This window comes from Cheilinus undulatus, linkage group 5 (assembly GCF_018320785.1).
Source record: "Cheilinus undulatus linkage group 5, ASM1832078v1, whole genome shotgun sequence".
In the NCBI taxonomy this organism is placed as follows: domain Eukaryota; kingdom Metazoa; phylum Chordata; class Actinopteri; order Labriformes; family Labridae; genus Cheilinus; species Cheilinus undulatus.
This window is the reverse complement of record NC_054869.1, coordinates 53,553,870-53,575,639: the sequence shown is the minus strand read 5'-3', so window position 1 is coordinate 53,575,639 and position 21,770 is coordinate 53,553,870. Positions and strand designations below refer to the sequence as shown.

The window sequence follows — 21,770 nt, the reverse complement described above, 5'->3', positions numbered from 1 at the left end:
CTTCTAATATAAAATGAGACCCTTTTTAAGTCGTTAACCAAGTTTCAGTTATGGCGTCAGCGATGACTTGAATCCTATCTGCTAACAAGTATTCAGCCAGATTAGAAGAGGGTTGCTATGACTTTTCTAATACCTGTCATTCAAACGTCCTGAGATGGTCATTGATTTTCAAAAAAGTTGGGACTATTAAACATTTGTATAGAGGTGTGTTGGCTATAGGCAGATAGATCGCAGCTTACAGATACATCGCTCACTTTTAACCCCCCAAACCATTAACCAAAACAACATTTACACAGAAGTGAAAAAAATCAGTGTATCATTCATTCATTTAATACTTGATTGATAACTGAATAACAAATAATGAAAAAAGGTTCATTTTCTTGTTTTCATTTCTGAAACGAAATCAAATAATCAAGAAATGATGTGTTTTGTTTTAAGAATTATTTTTGGGCCTTTTGTGCCTTTATTTGATAGAGGAAGGACAGTGGATAGATTCGGAAACAGGGAAGAGAGTGGGGAGAGACATGCGGTGAAGGGCCACAGGCCGGATTCAAACCCAGGCCGCCTGCTTACATGGGCAGTGCCTTAAACCACTCGACCATCTACGCTCCCATGATGCGTCTTTTTGACTTTTGCTATTAATGTTGGGATCAGAGAATGTAATCTGAAATTAAAGCTGCAAGCAGTGATAACGGGCCCTCGCAACCCGTTGCACTTCAGGAGGTGTTTAAGATTTCAAACTAAAAGCCTTCTCAAATATGCCATATTCACTGTGCAACTGCCTTACTTTAAAATGAAATAGGTAAGAAAAGAACTGCCCACATTTTAGCTGAAATGATGAAGGAACCCCCTGTTACCACAGACTTATTCCACCCTAGATTTTGCTGAGGAGGTACAGACATTATTTTGTGATTAAAAAAAGAACAAATAATAAATAAATGAAGGAATAAATAATGAAATACATGACATGTCAGTGTTGGGAACAAATATTAGGGTGTTTCTATCTAAATCTGAGCTTGGTTGGTTGAAATCAGTGATAGGAAGAAAAAACTATGACCTTGATAATACATGGGACATTTGAAGGTAATCACATGTTCAGTATGAGACTTACACATAATTCCTGGCAAGATGACAAAATATTGAAATGCTTGCTGTCTCCAGTGAGACTTCCTTCAAAAAAATGCCTCTGTTGTGAAAAAATATTGAGGTTGTCTGTCTAACTCAGAGCTTAAAAGGTAAAGGACAGCAAGAGGGCTGAAGATATGACTCATTGGTGTTACTTCCTATTGTCAGTAGGGGGCGCTATGATGATTTTTTTTTGTATGTAGATGAGTTCAGTGCGACACTGTTGACTTGCTGGAGAATTCTGAGGAAGATAGAATGAAGTTTTAACAAAGGTAGAAGGTGTTACATTCATTTGGCACCGTCAAAACTTCTTATTGTGAAATTTTGTGGAAGCTGGTCGACTTCCTGTTGGGATTTTTTTGACATGGGTCCAAGAGGCTTTTATGTAGGTCTGATGATGAAGAGTATTTTCATTATTATTTGATAATATTATTTGAATATTTTTAAAACAGGAAAGTGAACAATGAGGTATTTTTCATTTATTTGTTATTCAATTATCAATCAAATATTAAATGAACGAATGATAAACGGATTTGAAAAGCTTACCAAATTAAAAATGATACTTAAATCTATAATCAAAAATTATATTATAACCAAAACCCTAATAGAATTGAACAACAACGGTTTCATACAGTTCCGCCGATACTATTTAGGACATCTATCCTTTCAGTTCTTATGAATCAGGTTTAACTTGGATAGTGTAATGTCCGTTTGTTATCCGAATATTCTGCTTGGAGAGATTTGTAAAGTGTTTGATGCCAGATTGCTTCTTCGTTAGCTGAAACTGTTAAATACAGAATTCGAAAAGTAATTCCACTGACAGGATCTCATTTACCAAAAAAGAAAGCGAAATATTGAAAGCAAGGCTGAGCGTCTATGAGATGGGCGGGCTGTTTCTCGTCGGATTGTGATAAGTGTAACACCTTCCGGTGTTTTCAAAGTTAGCCCATCGTTAGCATGGTTAGCATTAGTTTGTAGTTTCATTTTTATAACCCGCCGTGATGCCTGCTGAGAATTTAAGATGGGAAACTATAGAGGCCTTAAAGAAGTCCACAAAGGCAAAGATCGCGTTCGACCCGTACTGGTCAGAGAGAGGAGAGGTAAGTTAACGCGATTAATAACGAGCTAGCCGGAGGCTAAGCTAATGTTAGCCAAACAGAGCCAACACTCCTTAAATCAGTATAATATCTATGTAATAATTATACCAAAGGTTTAGCAATATAGCATGGTATTATTAAAACAATTCTACATTAACACAATTTTATTAAAGTGGAATTAAGCCGAAATGTTGTTTTTTAAATCTAGTAATCGTAGTCCCCATTCTCTGTTTAGGTACAGCGTTTAACGAAGAATTAGCTCTTCATGATAATAACCAGAGGTGGAGAATAACTAACACTCACTCAGCTTACTGTTATTGAGGGGTTTTTGGTGCTTATAATTTTTGAGTACGTTTTGAAACCAGTACTTTTACTTCTACTCGTGTAAATTTTGAGTAACTGCACGTCTACTTTAGTACTATACTGGTTTACTTTTTCCACTTCTGTTGACTTCACCGCAGCTCAAAGAGAGGGAATGATCCCACATCACATCCATGAACAGCTGTTGGATACTACTCTACTATAGAGGTGGGATTTTACCTGAAAAATCTGGTTGGAGATCCATGTTCTCATGCTGTTAGTGTCAATAGAGACAGTTCATGTCTTACTCTTCCCAGTAGATACTGGGAAATTACCAGAGGTGGAAAAAGTACACAACTACTGTAGTCAAGTCAACTTACAGCATGGATAAAATTAACTTAAGTAGATGCAAAAGTACTGGTCAAAAAAGTATTGAATAAAGAGTTTACATCCAGTAAAATATGATCTTTCCTCACCGGCAATAACAAAATATCTGAAACCAGGTTGTTCAGGTAAAGTCACACCTCTATAATAAAGTGAAAGACACTGCAAAATTGGCCGTGTTAATTTCACTCCTATAGCCTTAGATTCCTGCTTTGGGATCGCCTACACCGCATTCCACATTATTAAGCAAATTAAGTTTTTCTCTTATTTTCCTTAACATTCATGCAAATGACAGTCAGAATATTTTTCAAGTCATGAGCCGCATAATTCAAAAGTTTTTGAACAAACTTCATAATGATAACCATTATTTAAAAAAAAAAATAAAAACCTCCAAATGCACTGTTCCACATTATTATGCAAAACAGAGTTTTAAAAGATTTTTTAGGTTGTAAAGAAGTGAAAATGGTCATGTGTTGAATCTGCAGCATTAGGAGGTCATATTTACTGAAATCAAAGCTATTTCAATCAAAAACATCTGAACAGGACAAGTTCCATGTTAACATAGGAGCCCTTCTCTGATAGCACCTTCACTATTCTTGCATCCATTGAACTTGTGAGTTTTTGGAGAGTTTCTGCTTGAATTTCTTTGCAGGATGTCAGAATATCCTCCCAGAGCTGCTGTTTTGATGTGAACTGCCTCCCACCCTCATAGATCTTTAGCTTGAGGATGCTCCAAAGGTTCTCAGTAGGGTTAAAGGTCAGGGGAGGATGGGGGCCACACCATGAGTTTCTCTCCTTTTATGCCCATAGCAGCCAATGACACAGAGGAATTCTTTGCAGCATGAGATGGTTCATTGTCATGCTTGAACATCATTTTACTACAGAAGACACTGTTCTTCTTTTTGTACCATGGAAGAAAGTGGTCAGTCAGAAACTCTTGATACTTTGCCGAGGTCATTTTCACACCTTCAGGGACCCTAAAGGGGCCTATCAGCTCTCTCCTCATGAATCAGGCCCAGAACATGACTCTGTCGTGCTTAATAATGTGGAACAGTACATTTAGAGGTTTTTTTTTTTTTTTTAAGTAATGGTTATCATTATGAAGTTTGTTCAGAAACATTTGAATTATGCTCTAACAGCTCATGACTTGAAAAATATTCTGACTGTCATTTGCATTAATGTTTAGGGAAATCAGAGAAAAACATCATTTGCATAATAATATGGAACACGGTGTATATTGGTCCAGTCTTCGTAGCTAAACTGCCATTGTGAAAGAAATATTTTGCCATATGACTGAGCTGAAGTAACTCTTGAAAGTCTGAGGGTAAGGTGGGTCTCCTCTGGCAAGACTAAAGCAGAGAAAACTGTAAGAGTAAGCGTAGCATGCATACTGATGACACTTAGGGACACCTGGAGTAACAGGTGGTAACTCTTAACTCTGTGGATAACTTCATTTATGGCACAAATATGTCTTACATTAAAAACAGCAATCTCCCTGAAACATGACCAGAAGAATCCCAGCAGTCATCAGCTGTTTATGGATGTGATGTGGCATCCTCTCTGTGCTACTGTGGAGTCAGAAGAGGTTGAAAAAATGTAATATAATTCCTGATATGTTACTTTCCACCTCTGAAAATGTATTTAGATTTTAGATGAAATTGCAATATATCCTAATGCAATTTTCAAATCACAGAAGTGAAGAAGAAGCAATGTTCTTTGGCCTGAAATGTGATTCAAACAGCTGCATACAATTATTTTTGCAGCAGAGATGTTCTGCTCCACTTATACAAATGTTGAAGCATTCATTTTTCCAGAATAGTTTGCCAAACTTTTCTTACTTTGGTAAAGATTTATCTTATTTAAAACGAGAATGACTTAAAATAATCATTTCCTTTAATAGAATAATTCACATTTCATCTGCAATATGAGTCAAAATAATAAAATAAGAAATTAATGAAATATTTTTTTAATTCATGCATCATATTATATCATTCTAACATATTGGCCTGACCTATAAGAAAGAACAGTGTATGTTTAGTCTTATATTGTGTTGATTATGATTTAGAATGATTATTTGCTTGTGGCTGTTAAAGATAAATAAGATGAAGAACTTAAAAACATGATTGCATGTACAAACCACAAGGGGGAAAAATCACTCTCCGATTATTTTGTCAAATTGTTCCGCCCTAGTATCTACAGAGGAGGTTTAAAATCAAATATGTTCTCTTTTGCAGGACATTTTAGCGGGATGTAGAGAGGTCCTCAGCTTGTCCCCACGTTCTGGGGTCGTATTGGAGCGCTTGGGTCCGTTGCCTTCACAGACGTCCAGAAGCTCTGTGGGCTTCAGCTCCGGAGACTCCAGCCCCGGCCTTTCCAAGAACTCAGCCTCAGCCTCGTCCTCGGGATCCATCCCCGACATCAACGGGAGGAGCACCACGCTTTATTCAGCGCCCCCTTTTAGGACAGAGAGCGAGGTCAGTCAGTGTCTTCACCATGATTCACACTGATCTCTCTGCAGGCTCTCTCTAATAGAAGCTGAAGATTCTTAATTTTTGGGATTAAACTGCAGTTTCTGACTCTTACATTTGTATTTTTGTCCTTTAGGCTCCAAGTGAAGATCTGAAGGATGAAGACGCTGATGTTAGTGATGTTTCCAGTCCTGTTTCACTCCCGTCCATTTCTCTCCTCTCACCCAAAGCCATGGAGACGGCCGGGCAGATTCTTAAATTTGAGGAGCAGCAGCGAGAAAAGGCAAAGGTAAGCCATGATTATTTCTGAATATCAAGTTCAGCTGGTATTTTTAACAAGATTCATTTCTGGATTTTTATGCCTTTTATTGAATTTGACTAAGAGTAACAAAGGGGCGAGAGTTGGGGATGAAATGCAAAAAGAGCCGCAGTTCAGACATGAGCCTGGACCGCCTGCTTGGAGGACTACATCCTCTGTACATGAGGGACTTAACCACAGGACCATCAGCGCTCCTTGATCATCCTTTATCTGGAATAAATTGTGGGATAGTAAATAAAGGCTGGGGTCTCCAGACTGAACCCTGGTTCTAGAACAGTGTTACTCAACCCTGCTCAACCAAAGAGCCACATTGTTAAAAAAAAAAAAAAACTTTGCAAGAGCCGCAATGTGAGCGGTGAAGCAGAGGCAGCTTGAAGTAGCAATAACAACAAGTTAAAGGTGGCAAAAATGGTCAAAAAGAAACAAAAATGTGTGAAAAGGGAGGGAAAGTGGAAAAGGGGTCAGAAAGCAGTAAAAATGGGTGAGAACTGACAAGAAAGGAGTTATAGGTGACATAAAATGGTCCAAATGTGGCAAAAAATGAGTGAAAAGTGACTCAAATGGGCAAAAGGATCTAACAAAAGGCAGCTTAAATGGGTGAAAAATGGCAAAAATTGGGAAAAAGTGGCAAAAAGAAGTGGCTAAAATGGGCAAAAGCTAGCAAGAAAATGGTATTTAATGACAAAAGGTAGCTTAATTGGGTGAAAAGTGGAAAAAAGTCAAAGCAAAAACTAGGAAACAAGTGGTATTTAATGGCAACAGGTAGCTTAAATAGCCAAAAATTGCCAAAAAATGGTCAAAAAGGGCAAAAATTGGGTTAAAGAGACAAAAAGAAGTGGCTAAAATGAGCAAAAAAGAGGAAAAAAGTGGTATTTATTAACAAAACGTAGCTTGATTGGGTGAAAATTGGATTAAAATGGTGAAAAGGGCAAAATGGGATAAAAGTGGCAAAAAGAAATGGCAAAAATGGGCAATAAAGAGGGAGCAAGTGGTATTTAATGGCAATAGGCAGCTTAAATGGGTGAAAAATGGCAAAAATTGGATGAAAGTGGCAAAAAGAAGTGGCTAAAATGGGCAAGAGCTTGGAAGAAAATGGTATTTAATGACAAAAGGTAGCTCAATTGGGTGAAAAGTGGCAAAAAAATTGGTTAAAAGTTGCAAAACACGTAAAGATGGGCAAAAAAATAGGAAAAATGGTATTTAATGGCAAAAGATTGCTTAAATAGGTGAAATGTGGGGAAAATGGTGAAAAGAGGGCAAAAAAACTTCCTTTTTTAAGGTTTTCTGGGGGAATAATATTTAAGATTAAGACATAAAAAATCCACAAATAATTACAGAAGAAGAAAATTCAAGTTTGATTCCAGTGAATTTTATTTGTCTCAGCCATAGTTGAAAGTTTAATGTCAGACCTCGAGTATTTTCTTCCTCCGCTCTCGTCTGTGTGGTTGATCAGATGTAATAACCTTCCAGAACACTAAAACTGGTGATGTATTATATCTTCGGTCTCAGTTGGCACTCAAACTGCGGCAGGAGATGCAGGAGAAGCTGGTGGCGGAGGTGGCGAGCTCCGAATCGGAGCAGCTGAAACGCTTCGAGGAGTTCATGGAGCTGAAACAGAGACAGGAGTACCAGAGCATGAGGGACATGATGGACCGAGAGTAAGAAACACCCGCAGTGATGCAACTGTTAACATGTCAATGAAACACCAAATGTGGTAAAAACTCTGACGGATTTTTGTTATTCAGAACCAAAGAGAGCATCGGACGACAGGAGAAGCTGAAGGAGGAGCAGCGACACAGGATGAAGGTGAGATCAAGGAGGACGGCTGCTGGTGGCTCTAAAGTTATTGAAACAGTCAGTTCTCTGATGGTAGAAAGGACTGTTTGTCAGAAGTACAGAATGTCATGTTAGTGTGCAACCGTAAATGCTATGTGTTGCATTAATACCTCCTTTGTCTGTAGATCCTGAACCTGCGGCTGCGGGAGGCGGAGCAGCAGCGCCTGAAGGAGGCGGAGCTTGAGCGTCAGCGTCAGGCAGAAGGCAGGGAAAGGCTGAGAAGCCTGAACACCATCCAGGAGGAGATCCTGCAGCTGAACCAGCTGCTGGATCCGACCAAACTGGCAGGAACCGACCTGCCGGCAGCCAGCATCAGCTCTCTCAGCACCAGAGGGAACCAGCTGTGCTCGCAGGTGTCTGAGGTGGTCAGGAAGACGGCAGAGGTCAGTTTGAGCCCAGGTTCCTGGTGTTCATGTTTGATTATGGAGTTTCCTCCATCTAGGGTTGTTCAGATATTCAACCTAAAGAGGGCTGCAACAGTTCTTCAAGCCATTCGAGTTCCTCGATCACCAAAATTCCTCAAGCCAATATTCTGCCTAATGGTTTTGTTTAAATCAGTCATGTTTCCATACATACCCAAGTGTGTTTTTCACGGACAGATATTTGTGTGACACAATGTTGTATCATGCAGTAAAGATGATGCAGGGCATGAAAATCATTAAGGAGGAGAGAGGAGGTGATGCAGTGATGTTGGGGATACTCATACTGCATCTTTAATCCTCGCTGGGTGTAAAATAAATCCTTACGCTTGCAGTGTTTGGGACCAAAAATGGCAGCAGACATAAATAACATTAAAAATAATACACATTAATATTCTTTCAACTTCCTCTGCATGAGTTTTTTTAGCTCAAGATAAGACCTGATCATGAATATAAAAGTTAATTAATTTTTTAGGAATTTAACCCTTTCAATGCTAGCTTAAATGCAGAAAAAACCCGAATGTTTGTAATGTAAAACACAAATGAAAGGAAATATTTTTCTAATACCACATGCAAATTGGATTTCTTTGAAGGGGATTGTCACAGCTTTGAAAATGTTAATGATGAACAACATCTTTAATTTTTATGCATCATTATTTTCTAAACTTTGAGATTTTTAATAAATTGTTACATTGAGGGCCAAAAATGGACATTATACATAAAAAGCAGTGAAAATAATTTACATAAAAAAATAATTAAAAAAAACTTTTTTTGCCTTAGTTTTTTTAAATCTACATCAGACCTGATCATAAATATCAATTTGTTTCATAATTCAGCCCTTAAAATGCCAGTTTATGTGTAAAAACCCTGATGTTTATAATGTTAAAGAAATAAAATAATTTATACATTTTTGTTATGCAAGTTAAATTTTATTGAAAGGGATTATCACAGCCTTGAATAGCAACAGCTTTGATTTGCATGCATTAATTTATATATTTTTAACTGTAAGATTTTAATAAACTGTTAGAATTGTGTCCCTGTAGGAAACCAGAAAAACGGTATGCAATTTCCCCTCTGGCCAAGAAAATCAAATATGAAGCAGTGAGTCCAGGATGGAAACCTGATACCATAAATGCATGTTTTTTACTGTGATAGCTGGAGGACCAACTATTTTAGTTTTATTGGGTTTAATGGGACTTTTTTGGTCATCAACAGCCTGAGTGGTGCAAAAAAAGTCAAATGTTATTATTAGAGCAGTTCCAGGCATTATATAATCATGTACAGTAGATCAGTTACAACATGCTCTTATTTTTAAAATGAATAAACAATAAGACAGCAGACAACGAATAACAGCAACCATCCTCCAGACTGTAAACGCCGGAGGTAACCTGAAGTGGGTAATCAAATAAACAGTAGAAAAATAAGCAAAATAAATAAATATAATGATAATTATGAAAATAGATTATTATGATAGTATTAAATGAATTAAAAAAGGAAAGAAAGAATGAAAAGCCGCCCCCCCAATAAAAGTCTACAGAGATGATCATTTACCCATTACAGGTTCTGATATTAAAATTTAGAAATTCTTTAAACAAAAAATAAACCCTCCAAAATATATGTTGTTAGCATTTCCACAGTCAGAACTAGAAAAGCACTTGGAGAGTGCAGACCTCTGCCATTAGCCCAATCTCCCAATAGTACAGAATCCTTTAAAAAAATTCCTGGATCCAGACGGTGATCCAGATCAGTCCCAAAATCTAATCAGTTCTTCTTCATGCCAAACCTGACATTTCCTGAAAATTTCATCAGAATCCGTCCTTTACTTTTTGAGTTATGTTGCTAACAAACAAACTAACTAACAAACACTGCCGCTCACATAACCTCCTTGGCGGAGGTAATAATAATTAAAGAATGACCAAAAAAAAGCCTCAAAACAGCCTCCACACCCCCTCGTCTCTGTCATACTTTGAGGAGCCTGGCCTGTGTCTCCAGAGTCTGTACTACAGACAAACAAGTAACAGACAACAAGATCCACTGTTAAAGGGAACATATTTTACCCTTTAAGAAAAGTTTATATCGATCTCAGAGGTCCCCAAAACATGCCTGTGAAGTTTGTTGCTGAAAAAACACTCCAGTATTGGATTACTGCATGTCTAAAAACCCCGTCTGTTTCAGCCCTGCTCAGAACCAGCTATTTCTGTGTCTGATAATATCAGCCTTTAAAGTTTAAAAGAGTTGTTGTGGGGACTTAAATTCATATTTTATAATATACTAGAGCAGAGGTCTCAAACTCATTTTGGGTTGGGGCTGGATGTGCTGCAACGAGATGTCCTGTGGGCCAGACAATTTTTTAGCAATATCCATACGACCAACCACTGATATATAGGCTGCTGTAATGTTAATGAAGAGAAATGTTCCAATATTAGGTGCAGGTACCATTTAATGATTGCTGCATGTTTGCACACTAAAGGGTTAATTAGCTACTTTAGAGAGAGAATTTACCTGCAGGTAATCTGAACAGGTCAGGCAACAATATGCTGCCCTTGTGAAATATGACCATTTTTACAGATATTTACAGATCTTCTCCTTTGTCTCCTCAGGGAGAGTTTCCCAGCGTGGACGACATGACAGTGGCTGAGCGAGCCCTCCATGAGATGCGGGCTCTGATCCGGCTGATGCAGGAGGAGGTGGCCGAAGCTCAAGAGAAGAAGAAGAAGGAGCAGGAGGAGGAGGAGGAGCTGAGGAAGAAGAAGGCGCTGCAGGCACAGCAGGAAGCGCAGAAGAAAGCAGAGCAGTCAGCTAAAGAGAAGGCCCAGAGGAAAGGTGAGACGACAGTCAGCCCGCGTCATGCTTCATCTGCTCCTCTTTAACTCTTTGTTTGATGTTTGGTGCTAAAATCGGTGATTAACAGAGAATTATTCCAGCTAAACTGTGAATTTACTTTACTGTGATTGAAGGTAAAAATGTAAAGATGCTAAAAAGCTCCGTCGATGGTAGAAACTGTTGGTTTCACTGACATTTCCCCCCTTTATTTGTGATCATGTGTGCCGCTGTTAACTTTACTTTATTCTCAGGAAAGACTTGAACTTGCCACACTTTGCACTGAGCCACACTTTGCAGAATAAAGTGAGTTCTTTAAACCAGTGGTTCTCAACCTTTTCAGCCTGCGACCCCCAAAATAAAGGTGTCAGAGACCAGGGACCCCACTGTACCTGAGGGTGGTTGAACACAGCCATGAACATTCAAGAAGAGTCATGTGGAGACAAGGCTGCCCATTGGGGGTGGGGGTTAAAAAAATTGGTTAAAGTGGCAAAAACTGTGATTATTAAGTGGTAAAAGGTGATTAAAAAGTGGCTGAAATGGTGTTTAAATAGCAAAAATAGGTAGAAATTTATTAGAATGGGGTTAAAAAGTTGATATAAACTGGCAAAAAAGGGTTAGCAGAGGCAGAAATAGGCATAAAGGGCTTAAACTGGCAAAAATGCACATATGAAATGTGGTGTAAAAAGAGGTAAAGAGGGGCTAATAGTGGCAACAGGCAGAGAGTGGCAAGATTTGGTGTAGAAGTATCAAAAACAGGCAGGAAAAAAAAGTGGTGGAAAGGGTTTAAAACTGACTAAATGGGTTTTTAAAGTGGCAAAAAATGTGTTAAAGTTGGCAAAATTAGTGGTCAAAAGAGGGATGACACCGTGTTGAAATCTCTCAAATTTGGTGTAAAGTGGAAACCGTATTAATTTAAAACTATTCCTAGGTTTTTTTTTAAGGCATCTGGAGACCCCCTCTCAGTGTCTCACGACCCCAAATGGGGTCCTGACCCCAAGGTTGAGAACCACTGCTTTGAACTGTTTAACATGGACTCATCTTTGTCTGCAGGTCTGCAGAACAGCGCTGAGGACTCCACACTAAAATGGTTTAAGGAGCTGCAGGAGTCGGCCAGTAAATGCGCTCAGTCCTTCGACCAAATCAACTGCTCCAAAGACCCACAGGTGAGCCCGAGCTTCTCCTCTAGAGTTTTAAACAAACCAGACACCTGAAATAGAGCGCCAACATGTTAGGGATGAAAACAAATGCAGTTATTATGATGATATTAACCTTTTTTTCTCTCAGACTAAGAAACTGAAGCTGGAGCTCCAGAAAGCAGCGACCATCCCCGTCAGTCAGATCTCCAGTAACTCTGGATCACAGCTCAGAGAAATCTTCGACAAGATCGACAAGCTGCTGTCAGGACGGCCCGTTATATCAGGGGGGAAGTCGGTCTCCACCTCCCAGCATCCTCAGGGCCTCGACTTTGTCTGCTACAAACTGGCTGAAAAGTTTGTGGTGAGTCAAAGAAAATCCAGAGTTAGTTAGATTTGCACACGTATTTGAGATGGGATCTTTAAGGGAAGAAAATAAGTGTTTTATATTTGGATTGAGAAATACTGGGGATGAACTTAGTGGCATGTAAGGAATAAACAATCATTTTAAAGAAGTGGAATCAACCTAGGTATTTTTTTTTGTTGTATTTTTTTATCTCTTTCGTCTTTTTCTTCATTGTTTTTGAATTCCTGATCTTTCTGCCATCTCTCTGCCCCTTTGAAAACACATTATTGCCTCTTCAAACTAAATAAATCTGTTTTATCTCTGCAGAAACAAGGAGAGGAGGAGGTGGCGTCCCATCATGAAGCTGCGTTCCCCATCGCTGTCGTGGCCTCTGGCATCTGGGAGCTCCACCCCCGGGTAGGAGACTTCCTCCTTGCCCACCTGCACAAGAAATGTCCGTATGCCGTGCCGCATTACCCCCCGATGAAGGAGGGCACACCTGTGGAGGAGTACCAGAGGTCAGAGAGGCATTTACACGTCTTTACGAGGCCTGATTAATCATGTTAATTAAGGCGCTGTCAGGTGAAGGTGGTTTCGTTTTCCCTTTAGGATTCTCGGTTACCGTGTGGACGACTCCGGGGTTGAAGGTCAGGATAGTTTCCTAAAGAGGATGTCAGGGATGATCCGTCTTTACGCCGCCATCATCCAGCTCAAGTGGCCGTACAGCACCAAACAAGGGGTAAAAAAAAAAAAAAAACTGCTCTTTGCCTGTTTGATCGCTTCTAATGCAACATCACAGATATTCAGCCTCCTGAGAGCTGAGCTTTAGTTTTAGTTTCTCCCTCTTCTTTGGGATCAGTAGGACCTGCTAGGTTTAAAAGCTCAGCATGGTCTTTGGACAGGAAGTTGTTCAGACTAAAATTATGTCAACAAATATACTAAAGGTCCTGATTCAGCAGAAAATCCAGACCTGGGTCAGTTTTAGAGCAGATGTGAAGGTGCAGTGTTGTTGGTCTTCAGTCATTGAGAGAGAGGCATGGGGGGTCATGATGGACTACACCGCGTTCCACATTATTATGCCAACAACGTTTTTCTCTGATTTTCTAAATATCAATGCAAATGACAGTCATAATATTTTTCAAGTCATCAACAGTTAGAGTATAATTCAAATGTTTTTGAACAAACTTCATAATGATAACTATTTTTTTTTTTTAAATAAAAACCTCAAAATGCACTTTTCCACTTGTTCCACATTATTAAGCAGGCCACAGGTTTCCGCAATATGGGAAAGAAAAAGGATCTCTGCTGCTGAAAAGTGTCAAATAGTGTAATGCCTTGGAGAAGGAATGAAAACATTTGATATTTCAGGAAAAATTAAGCATGATCATCGTACTGTGAAGAAATTTGTGGCTGATTCAGAGCACAGACGGGTTTGTGCAGATAAAGACATAATGAGGAAGGTTTCTGACGGACAAATACATCAGATTAAGAGAGCAGATGCTAAAATGTCATTACAAAGCAGCAAACAGATATTTGAAGCTGCTGGTGTCTCTGGAGTCCCACCAACCTCAAGGTGTAGGATCCTCCAGAGGCTTGCAGTCGTGTATAAACCTACTATTCAGCCCCCCCTAACCAATGCTCACAAGCAGAAATGGTTGCAGTGGGCCCAGAAATACATGAAGACTCATTTTCAAACAGTCTTGTTGACTGATGAGTGCCGTGCAACCCTGGATGGTCCAGATGGAGGAGTAGTGGATGGTTGGTGGATGGCCACCATGTCCCAATGAGGCCGGGACATCAACAAGGAGGGGGCGGAGTCATGTTTGGGCCGGAATCATGAGGAGAGAGCTGATAGGCCCCTTTAGGGTCCCTGAAGGTGTGAAAATGACCTCGGCAAAGTATCTAGAGTTTCTGACTGACCACTTTCTTCCATGGTACAAAAAGAAGAACCGTGCCTTCTGTAGCAAAATTTTCTTCAAGCATGACAATGCTCCATCTCATGCTGCAAAGAATCCCTCTGTGTCATTGGCTGCTATGGGCATAAAAGGAGAGAAACTCATGGTGTGGCCCCCATCCTCCCCTGACCTCAACCCTACTGAGAACCTCTGGAGCATCCTCAAGCTAAAGATCTATGAGGGTGGGAGGCAGTTCACATCAGAACAGCAGCTCTGGGAGGATATTCTGACATCCTGCAAAAAAAATTCTATCAGAAACTCTCCAAAAACTCACAAGTTCAATGGATGAAGAATAGTGAAGGTGATATCAGAGAAGGGCTCCTATGTTAACATGGAACTTGTCCTGTTCAGATGTTTTTGATTGAAATAGCTTTGATTTCAGTAAATATGACCTCCTAATGCTGCAATTTCTACAAATGACCATTTTCAGTTCTTTACAACCTATAAAATGTTTTAAAAAGCTGTTTTGCCTAATAATGTGGAACAGTGCATTTTGAGGTTTTTATTTTTTTTTAAATAATTTTTGTCATTATGAAGTTTGTTCAGAAACATTTGAATTATGCTCTAATTGCTGATGACTTGAAAAATATTCTGACTATCGTTTGCATTAATATCTAGGAAAATCACAGAAAAATATCATTTGCATAATAATGTGGAACGCGGTGTACATGGACTTGTTAAGGCCAAGTATGAACAAAATTTCCACTTAAAGTTCTGAATTTGTAGGAAATTCACCAAGTACACCCAAATTCTTCAAATATTCCCCAAATGTTTCTGTGTAACTTTGTCATTAAGCCTGAACAGTTTTTAAAATCTCCCTAAATTACATGAAAATTTCTGGAAGTTTTCAGGTAAATTCCCCAAAACCCCAAAGCAACTTTCCTCTAAAATTTCTAATCAAATTCACAAAAACAAAAATTCCTCAAAACATCTAAAAAAGATTTCCTAAAAACTAGAGAGGGACCTGGATGCAGCCGAGGACCTCCACGTCACAGCGAAAGTTGGACGAGCGTCGCCTTTTCTTTTTAATACCGGAAATCACTTGAACTGAACGTCTTCTTCGTTGTTTTCTTCGTGCATGGCCGCCATGTTAATATAGGCAAGTCCGCCACATAAGGAAATGTAAGTAGACGAAAAATATGTGAGTTTCAAACTAACAAGCACAGCGATTACATAACACTCATTTTAGTAAACTGATTTATGATCCAAATTCAAGTATCGCAGGTACTCTTGAAAAATTTTGATGGACACTCCTCTCCCCAAATTCCCAATGTAATACCCAAAAATATACAAATAAATTCCCTAACTTTCCATGAAAGTAGCAAATAGTTTAAATGAAATCCTCCAAAAATTCAGATTAAATTCCCAGAAATTACAAATTCATCTCCCAAATTTCCATGAAAATGCCTGACAAATTCAAAGCAAAGTTTCCCTGAAACTTTCAATGAAACTCTCCAAATTGTTCAAACATATTCCCCAAATTTCCCTTAAAGCAGTTGAAAATGTCCTAAAATTAAAGATTTCCATGGCAGTCGACAGTCTGACTGTTAAATTTGGCTGATTTTCCCCATGTGGTCAGCGGAGGCAAGGTGAGACCTCGTCCAGTTTCCCCCGTTGACCAAGATCTGGATTCCCAGTTTTCCACTTTCTCTCGCTGATTTTATTGTCGTAAAATAGCGTTTAAAAGGAACGTAAATGTTTGACAAGCTCAGCTCATGATGTCGCCGGTCTGATTTCAGTCTCCTCACAGTCTGAACCACGGCTGGCGTTGGATCGCTCAGATGTTGAACATGGAGCCCATCGCTGACATCACGGCGACGCTGCTGTTCGACTTTCTGGAGGTGAGTGGTGAGAGTTTTTTAGCGTTGGAGTTTCTTTAACGGCAGATTTATTAAGAGAGCAGAAAAACAAAATCCCACACAAAAACCAGAATGACATCAGAGCGAGATTCTCAGTAAATAAATATTAGATTAAACAGACCGTTGGCTGATAAAGACAGTGGCTAACCGTTTTAACAAACTAAACTATTGTCCTTTTAAAAAGTCCAAACTAGTTTGTATTTTGTAGAGCTTTAATCATTGACAGTGTCACATTTATTCAGATTTGGATTTCTGTTATTCAGTTTTCCAGATTCATCATAAACAGAAGGAAACGTCTCCTCTCTGAATGTGAGTGTTAACGTCTTCCTGTCTCTCCTCCAGGTGTGCGGTCACGCTCTGGTCAAACAGTATCAGTATCAGTTCTGGAAGCTCATCCTGCTCCTCAAAGAGGAATATTTCCCCAGGTACGCTCAGATCTCCTCAGATTACAGGAGGATCCCCCGCTGGTCAGATATTTTTGATTTAAGTCTGTCTGTTGTGTCTGCAGGATCGAAGCGGTGACCAGCTCAGGACAGATGGGCTCTGTCATCAGACTCAAACAGTTCCTAGAGGTACGAGACACTCTCAGTGATAGTTACCTGTCATAGTGAAAGACACACCTGGTGCCCTCACATCCGGGTAAAACGCATACAGAGCCACTCAGCCTTTCCACTGGCCCAAGTTTTGTTGACTTTTTATTTGCCAAATCTGCTCTGGTTGGTATGAAATGAAACAAATGCTCCATTTTCCCTCATCTCTGTTTAATAAAGCGCTTCTCCCTCTACATGCAGCTCATCAGAAACTATTCAGTTCTGTTCCATCCTGACGCTACAGTCATTTAAATTCAGTTCTTCTCTCATTAATCTAGACTCAGTACCCCATCATGACAGAGAAACCAGAATTTTAGACATTTTTGCAAATTGATAAATTTAAGAAACTGAAATACCACACTGACATCAGTATTCAGACCCTTTACTCAGTTCCTAGTTGAAGTTCCATTGGCAGTGATTACAGCCTGTAGTCTTTTTAAATAGGACTTATAACTTGCAAACCTTGATTTGGGGATTTTCTGCTGTTCTTATTTGCTAATCCTCTCAGGCTCAGTCAGGTTGGATTGGGACTCTCAGTCCTGAGTGCTGTAATACAGGTTTTCATCTCTGAGCCTTGCTCCATTGAGCTTTCCCTCAACCCTGACCAGCCTCCCAGTCCCTGCTGCTGAGAAACACCCCCACAGCATGATGCTGCCACCACCATGCTTCACTGCTGGGCAGGTAATGAGCAGTGTCTGGTTTCCTCCAGATTTAGAACTGAGGCCAAACAGTTCATTCTTGGTTTCATCAGATCAGAGAATCTGGTTCCTCTCAGTCTCAGAGTCCTTCAGGGGCTTTTTTGAAAACTCCACCAGACTTTTATGTGTGTTTCTCTCTGAGGATAGTCATCATCTCTCCTCTCCTCCATGAAGCTCAGATCGGAGGAGGGCTGCAGTGATGGTTGTCCTTCTAGAACTTTGTCCCATCTCCTCCAGGATTTCTGGAGCTCAGTCAGAGAGACCATCAGGTTCTTGGTCCTCTCCCCCGATGGTGACCAGGTCTAGAAGAGTCCTGGTTGGTCAAAACTTCTTCCATGTGAAAATTCTGGAGGCCACTGTTCCCTTGGGAACCTTTAGATCAGCAGAAATGTTTCTGTAGTCTTCCCCAGATGTGTGCCTGTCAACAATCCTGTCTCTGAGCTCTGCAGCTCCTCTGACCTGTGACCCTTGGTTTCTGCTCTGATATCACTGTCAGCTGTAAGAAGAAGCCCCTGACTGCAGAGTGCAGATCAGGTGGCGCTCAACGTTCGGCGTTTGGCTCCACCCATCTCAATGTTCCATAAACCAATCGCGTTCAGTCTCGTTACATACAACTTCACTTCATTTTGCAACCGCTTTTTTACCCTGTCTCCTGCTCGACTCCCGACTTGTAGTTTCTGCCGCTTATCCCCCTATTTTTAAGTATGGTCCTGTCATGTCTAATATTTTTCAAGTCAAAGCGAGTCCTCTACTTGTGCTTTATATCCAAACCTCAAAAACATCCACCCCTCTCCCCGTAGTTGGTTTGATCCAGAGACACTGCATGAGATCCTCTCTGACTGCAGGTTACACAGACACATAGGTAGCTGAAGAGTTTACTAGAGCATCAGCTCTTTTTAAAAACGTGTCAACATGATATGTGATGAGTTATACTGGTTGGTTAAAGAGTTTATTCATCCTGTGGTTTAGCCCTGTTCTCACTATCTAACATCAGTTCTGACGTGCTTTAAGGTAGAATCCTCTAATATTCATAAGGAGAGTTTAGAGCTCTCAAAAGTAAGGAGGCTGACTGTTACTGTCACCACTGACTTTCATAAAAAGCGTCGTGTCTACAATCATCTACTCCGGACCAGATCCAGCTGTCTTCCTCCTCCCTCCCCTCATCCTCAAACAGCTGAAACCTTGTTTCTGTCTCTCTCCCTGTCTCTCCCCTACTCTTCCCAAAAAAAAAAAACAAAAACAAAAAAACCCACTCCTAATCAGCTAAAAAACGCCTAAATTTCTCTCCCACTCATCTACATAAACTCCAAATCAGTAAAAACCTTTCCAAATACAGCCAACGACGTTGAGCTCCAACTCAGCCAATGGAATGGTGTTGAGCTCCGCCTCCCGAACTCAACTCAGCCAATGAAATGCCAACGTTAAGCGGTGTTGAGCTCCGCCCCCATCTGCACACTGCAGTCAGGGCTTCTAGTAAGGCCTTCTATCGAGAGGGGTGTGGCTTTAGAATCATGTCCAATCAGGTTGATTTAGCACAGGTGGACTCCAGTCAAGGTGTAGAAACATCTCAGCAAAGATCAGAGACATGGAGGAACCTGAGCTACATTTACAAAACTGTTTAAAGGCTCTGAATACTGATGTCAGCGTGAGATTTATGTTTTACCAACTTTCTTCCTTCCTCTCTGTAAACGTGCCAGAATTAACCAAAAGGCCTGTTTCTATCAGCAGACCCTGGCCAGATATTAAAATCGAAATATTAAAAGGCTTCATGAAAAGAAAAACATCCCCACAGACTGAAGTTGACCTAAAATTACAACGATGGAACAAACTTGTCCATGATTCAGACCAGAGCAAACATCTCTAAGAGTTGTTTCAAATAGATCTGTGTATTTTTGTCTCAAATATCTTTAGTTTTTAAATCCTTGTCTTTTCTTATGATGTTCTGACCTTCCTGTCGTACTTCTGTGTCTTTGTGAAGCTCTGCTCTCTAAATAAAGGTTGTTTATCCTCTGACTCGTAGACGTCTCTGCAGAGCCGACAGATCAGCCCACCTAAAGGTCAGCTGAGCTCCACCTTCTGGAGGACGTGATGGAGGAGGATGAAGACGCTGTGGAGGAAGATGAAGCATTCGTCGCTGCTGCACGGCGGCGGCGTTTAGGACTGAAAAAAAAAGCTTATGTGGTTGGCGGTGCTGATGTGAGAAACGGTGGATGAAAGATGGCCGACTGTAGTCAGAGATGAGTGAGGAAACATGGAGGATGTTTACAGAGCTTTGTGTTATTTATCAGAGTTAGATGAAAATGGACTGGAGCGCTCAGAGCTATGATAAAAATAATAAAAAAGCTAGCAGGATAATAAGGAAGCCCATTCATGCCAATGTGATTAAAAAATGCACTTCACCATAAAGAGAGCTTTTATAATAACGGCAGAATAATGAGCAGCTTCTCCTCATCTCCCTCAGTAGTAACGTGCTTCCTTAAAATCAAGACTGATAAAATAATGACTTACAAAATCAAAATATTGACTCTTCTTATTGTAAGTTTAAGAAATAGTACCGTGATATAAAGTCTGTTCACAAATAACAACCAGGAATGTTCCAACAACTTCTCAACATCTAGACCAGGGGTGTTCAAAGTGTGTGAGAGTGAGCCTCCCCTAAGAAGAAATTATTCATTCGGTGGACCCCCACCCACAAAAAAGAATGCAAACTGAAAAAAAAATAATGATAATAACATTTCAAACATTTATGTCTAATCTTTAAAGATTTTTAACATTAATATATTTTGGATATTTTGGTTTGCAAAGTCCTTAAACATCTGCCTTTCTGTCTTATTCTGTTATAATACCATTAAATTCCCCTTTTTCAAATTTTTTTGATTATTTTACAACTTCTTTTTGCCACTTTTCCCCATTTTTTCCACTTTTATCCTATTTTTGCCCTTTTTCACTTTTTTCCCCGTTTAAGCTACCTTTCATCATTAAATATCCCTTTTTCCCCCAATTGTTTTGCTCATTTTTGCTGTCTTTTCGCCACTTTTCCCATTTTTTTGCCTTTTTTTTAAGCATTTTTTGACACTTTTCGTCCATTTAAGCTACCTAAGCTGTTGAGTAACACTGCTCTATAGCATAGTCCCTATAGTAACTAGAAGTCTATCCATTTTGCTCAAAGCACAGCACAGGTTAGCAAAGCAAATCACCTTTTTTCAGGTTTATGGTTCTGCGCCTCCCCTGAAGCTCTGTGGCGCCCCCCAGGGGAGGCTCCCCTCACACTTTGAAAACCACTGATCTAGACAAAATACCTCCAGATGCTTGATAGGACTTCAGCAGATATCATCCTGCATGCCTGAAAATGCTTGTTTTGTTAATTAAGTGTCTTATAGTTGAAATGAAGCCAAACTTTCTCAAACTTTGATCATTCTGAGGAGTTTGCTCATTGTTTTGAGACACTACCTCGATATTTGGAGCTGCTTTTTTTTTGTGATCCTGTGTCCTATCACCATTATTTTGACTATTAATATCATTTTGTGATTCTAAAGACAAGAGGAGCTTTAGTCTGCTCTAACATCCTGATCTTTCCACTCATCAAATGAACAATGATTTAGAACCATCCGTCCTCAGGCTCTGGTTTTCCATGCTTTTTTGGGTGTTGTAGTTTAAACGGCTTTTGTAGTCCACTGCTACTAAAGCTTTAAGAGAAAAGGCGTTGGGATGTTATCAGAGATCCCGCTATCACTGAGCTGTAAATGTGTTTAACTCTATAGTTTTAATCCCAGTGGAGATAAAAATTCTCCTCACTGATGGATTTCTGCTTTTTTACGTCTCCACAGCCACCGCTGAAATCGAGATGTACTTTAATGATGTGAAGTATTTATTTTTTATAAATCCACCGTATGGAGGGAGCATGAGCTGTCGGTGTTTTCAGACTGCTGAGCTGTGATTTAATCCTCATGTTTAACAGGAATCTGAAGATGCCTCAGTCAAAGTTTGTTTTTGTTCCTGCGGCTTTGTTTGAACTCATGTCGGCCTTACACGTGTTTACAGAGATTTTATCCTCATTAAATCCATAAATGTCTGGAATAAACTTCATCTGCTGTTTATTGATTATTCCGTCTCTGGGTTTGTTCCTATTTTTAGCTCTAAAAAAAGAAAAATATCATTTTTAAATGCTGCAAAAATCTTCGAATTGAGAGGTATGAAAGCTCTAAACCAGGGCTGTCAAACTCAGTCATAGCAGGGGCCGGATTCTGGATTCAGGTCTAACCTGAGGTCCTGACAGGGTCACCTTTTTAACCAGAAACTGTCAACCTCATTTCACCAGTAATAAAATATAAAAATAAATTAGCACTGATGATAAATGATTCTGACATTTAAAAAGTTAACACAATATGAGAAAAGTAAATTAATTACTTCAAAAAGGT

The 21,770-nt window shown here is 39.7% G+C and overlaps 1 protein-coding gene across 1 annotated transcript; it reads left to right on the top strand.

The window, feature by feature from the left end:
- The first annotated feature begins 2,039 nt into the window (after window positions 1-2,039).
- gle1 (GLE1 RNA export mediator) lies at window positions 2,040-20,335 on the top strand. The gene is made up of 15 exons (XM_041786457.1): window positions 2,040-2,225; window positions 5,141-5,380; window positions 5,511-5,663; window positions 7,203-7,351; window positions 7,439-7,499; window positions 7,655-7,912; window positions 10,549-10,771; window positions 11,822-11,934; window positions 12,056-12,268; window positions 12,578-12,768; window positions 12,860-12,989; window positions 15,945-16,046; window positions 16,407-16,489; window positions 16,573-16,636; window positions 19,373-20,335. The coding sequence occupies exons 1-15, from the start codon at window positions 2,127-2,129 to the stop codon at window positions 19,439-19,441; spliced, it is 2,148 nt and encodes a 715-aa protein (XP_041642391.1). The 5' UTR covers window positions 2,040-2,126; the 3' UTR covers window positions 19,442-20,335.
- Window positions 20,336-21,770: the final 1,435 nt, after the last annotated feature.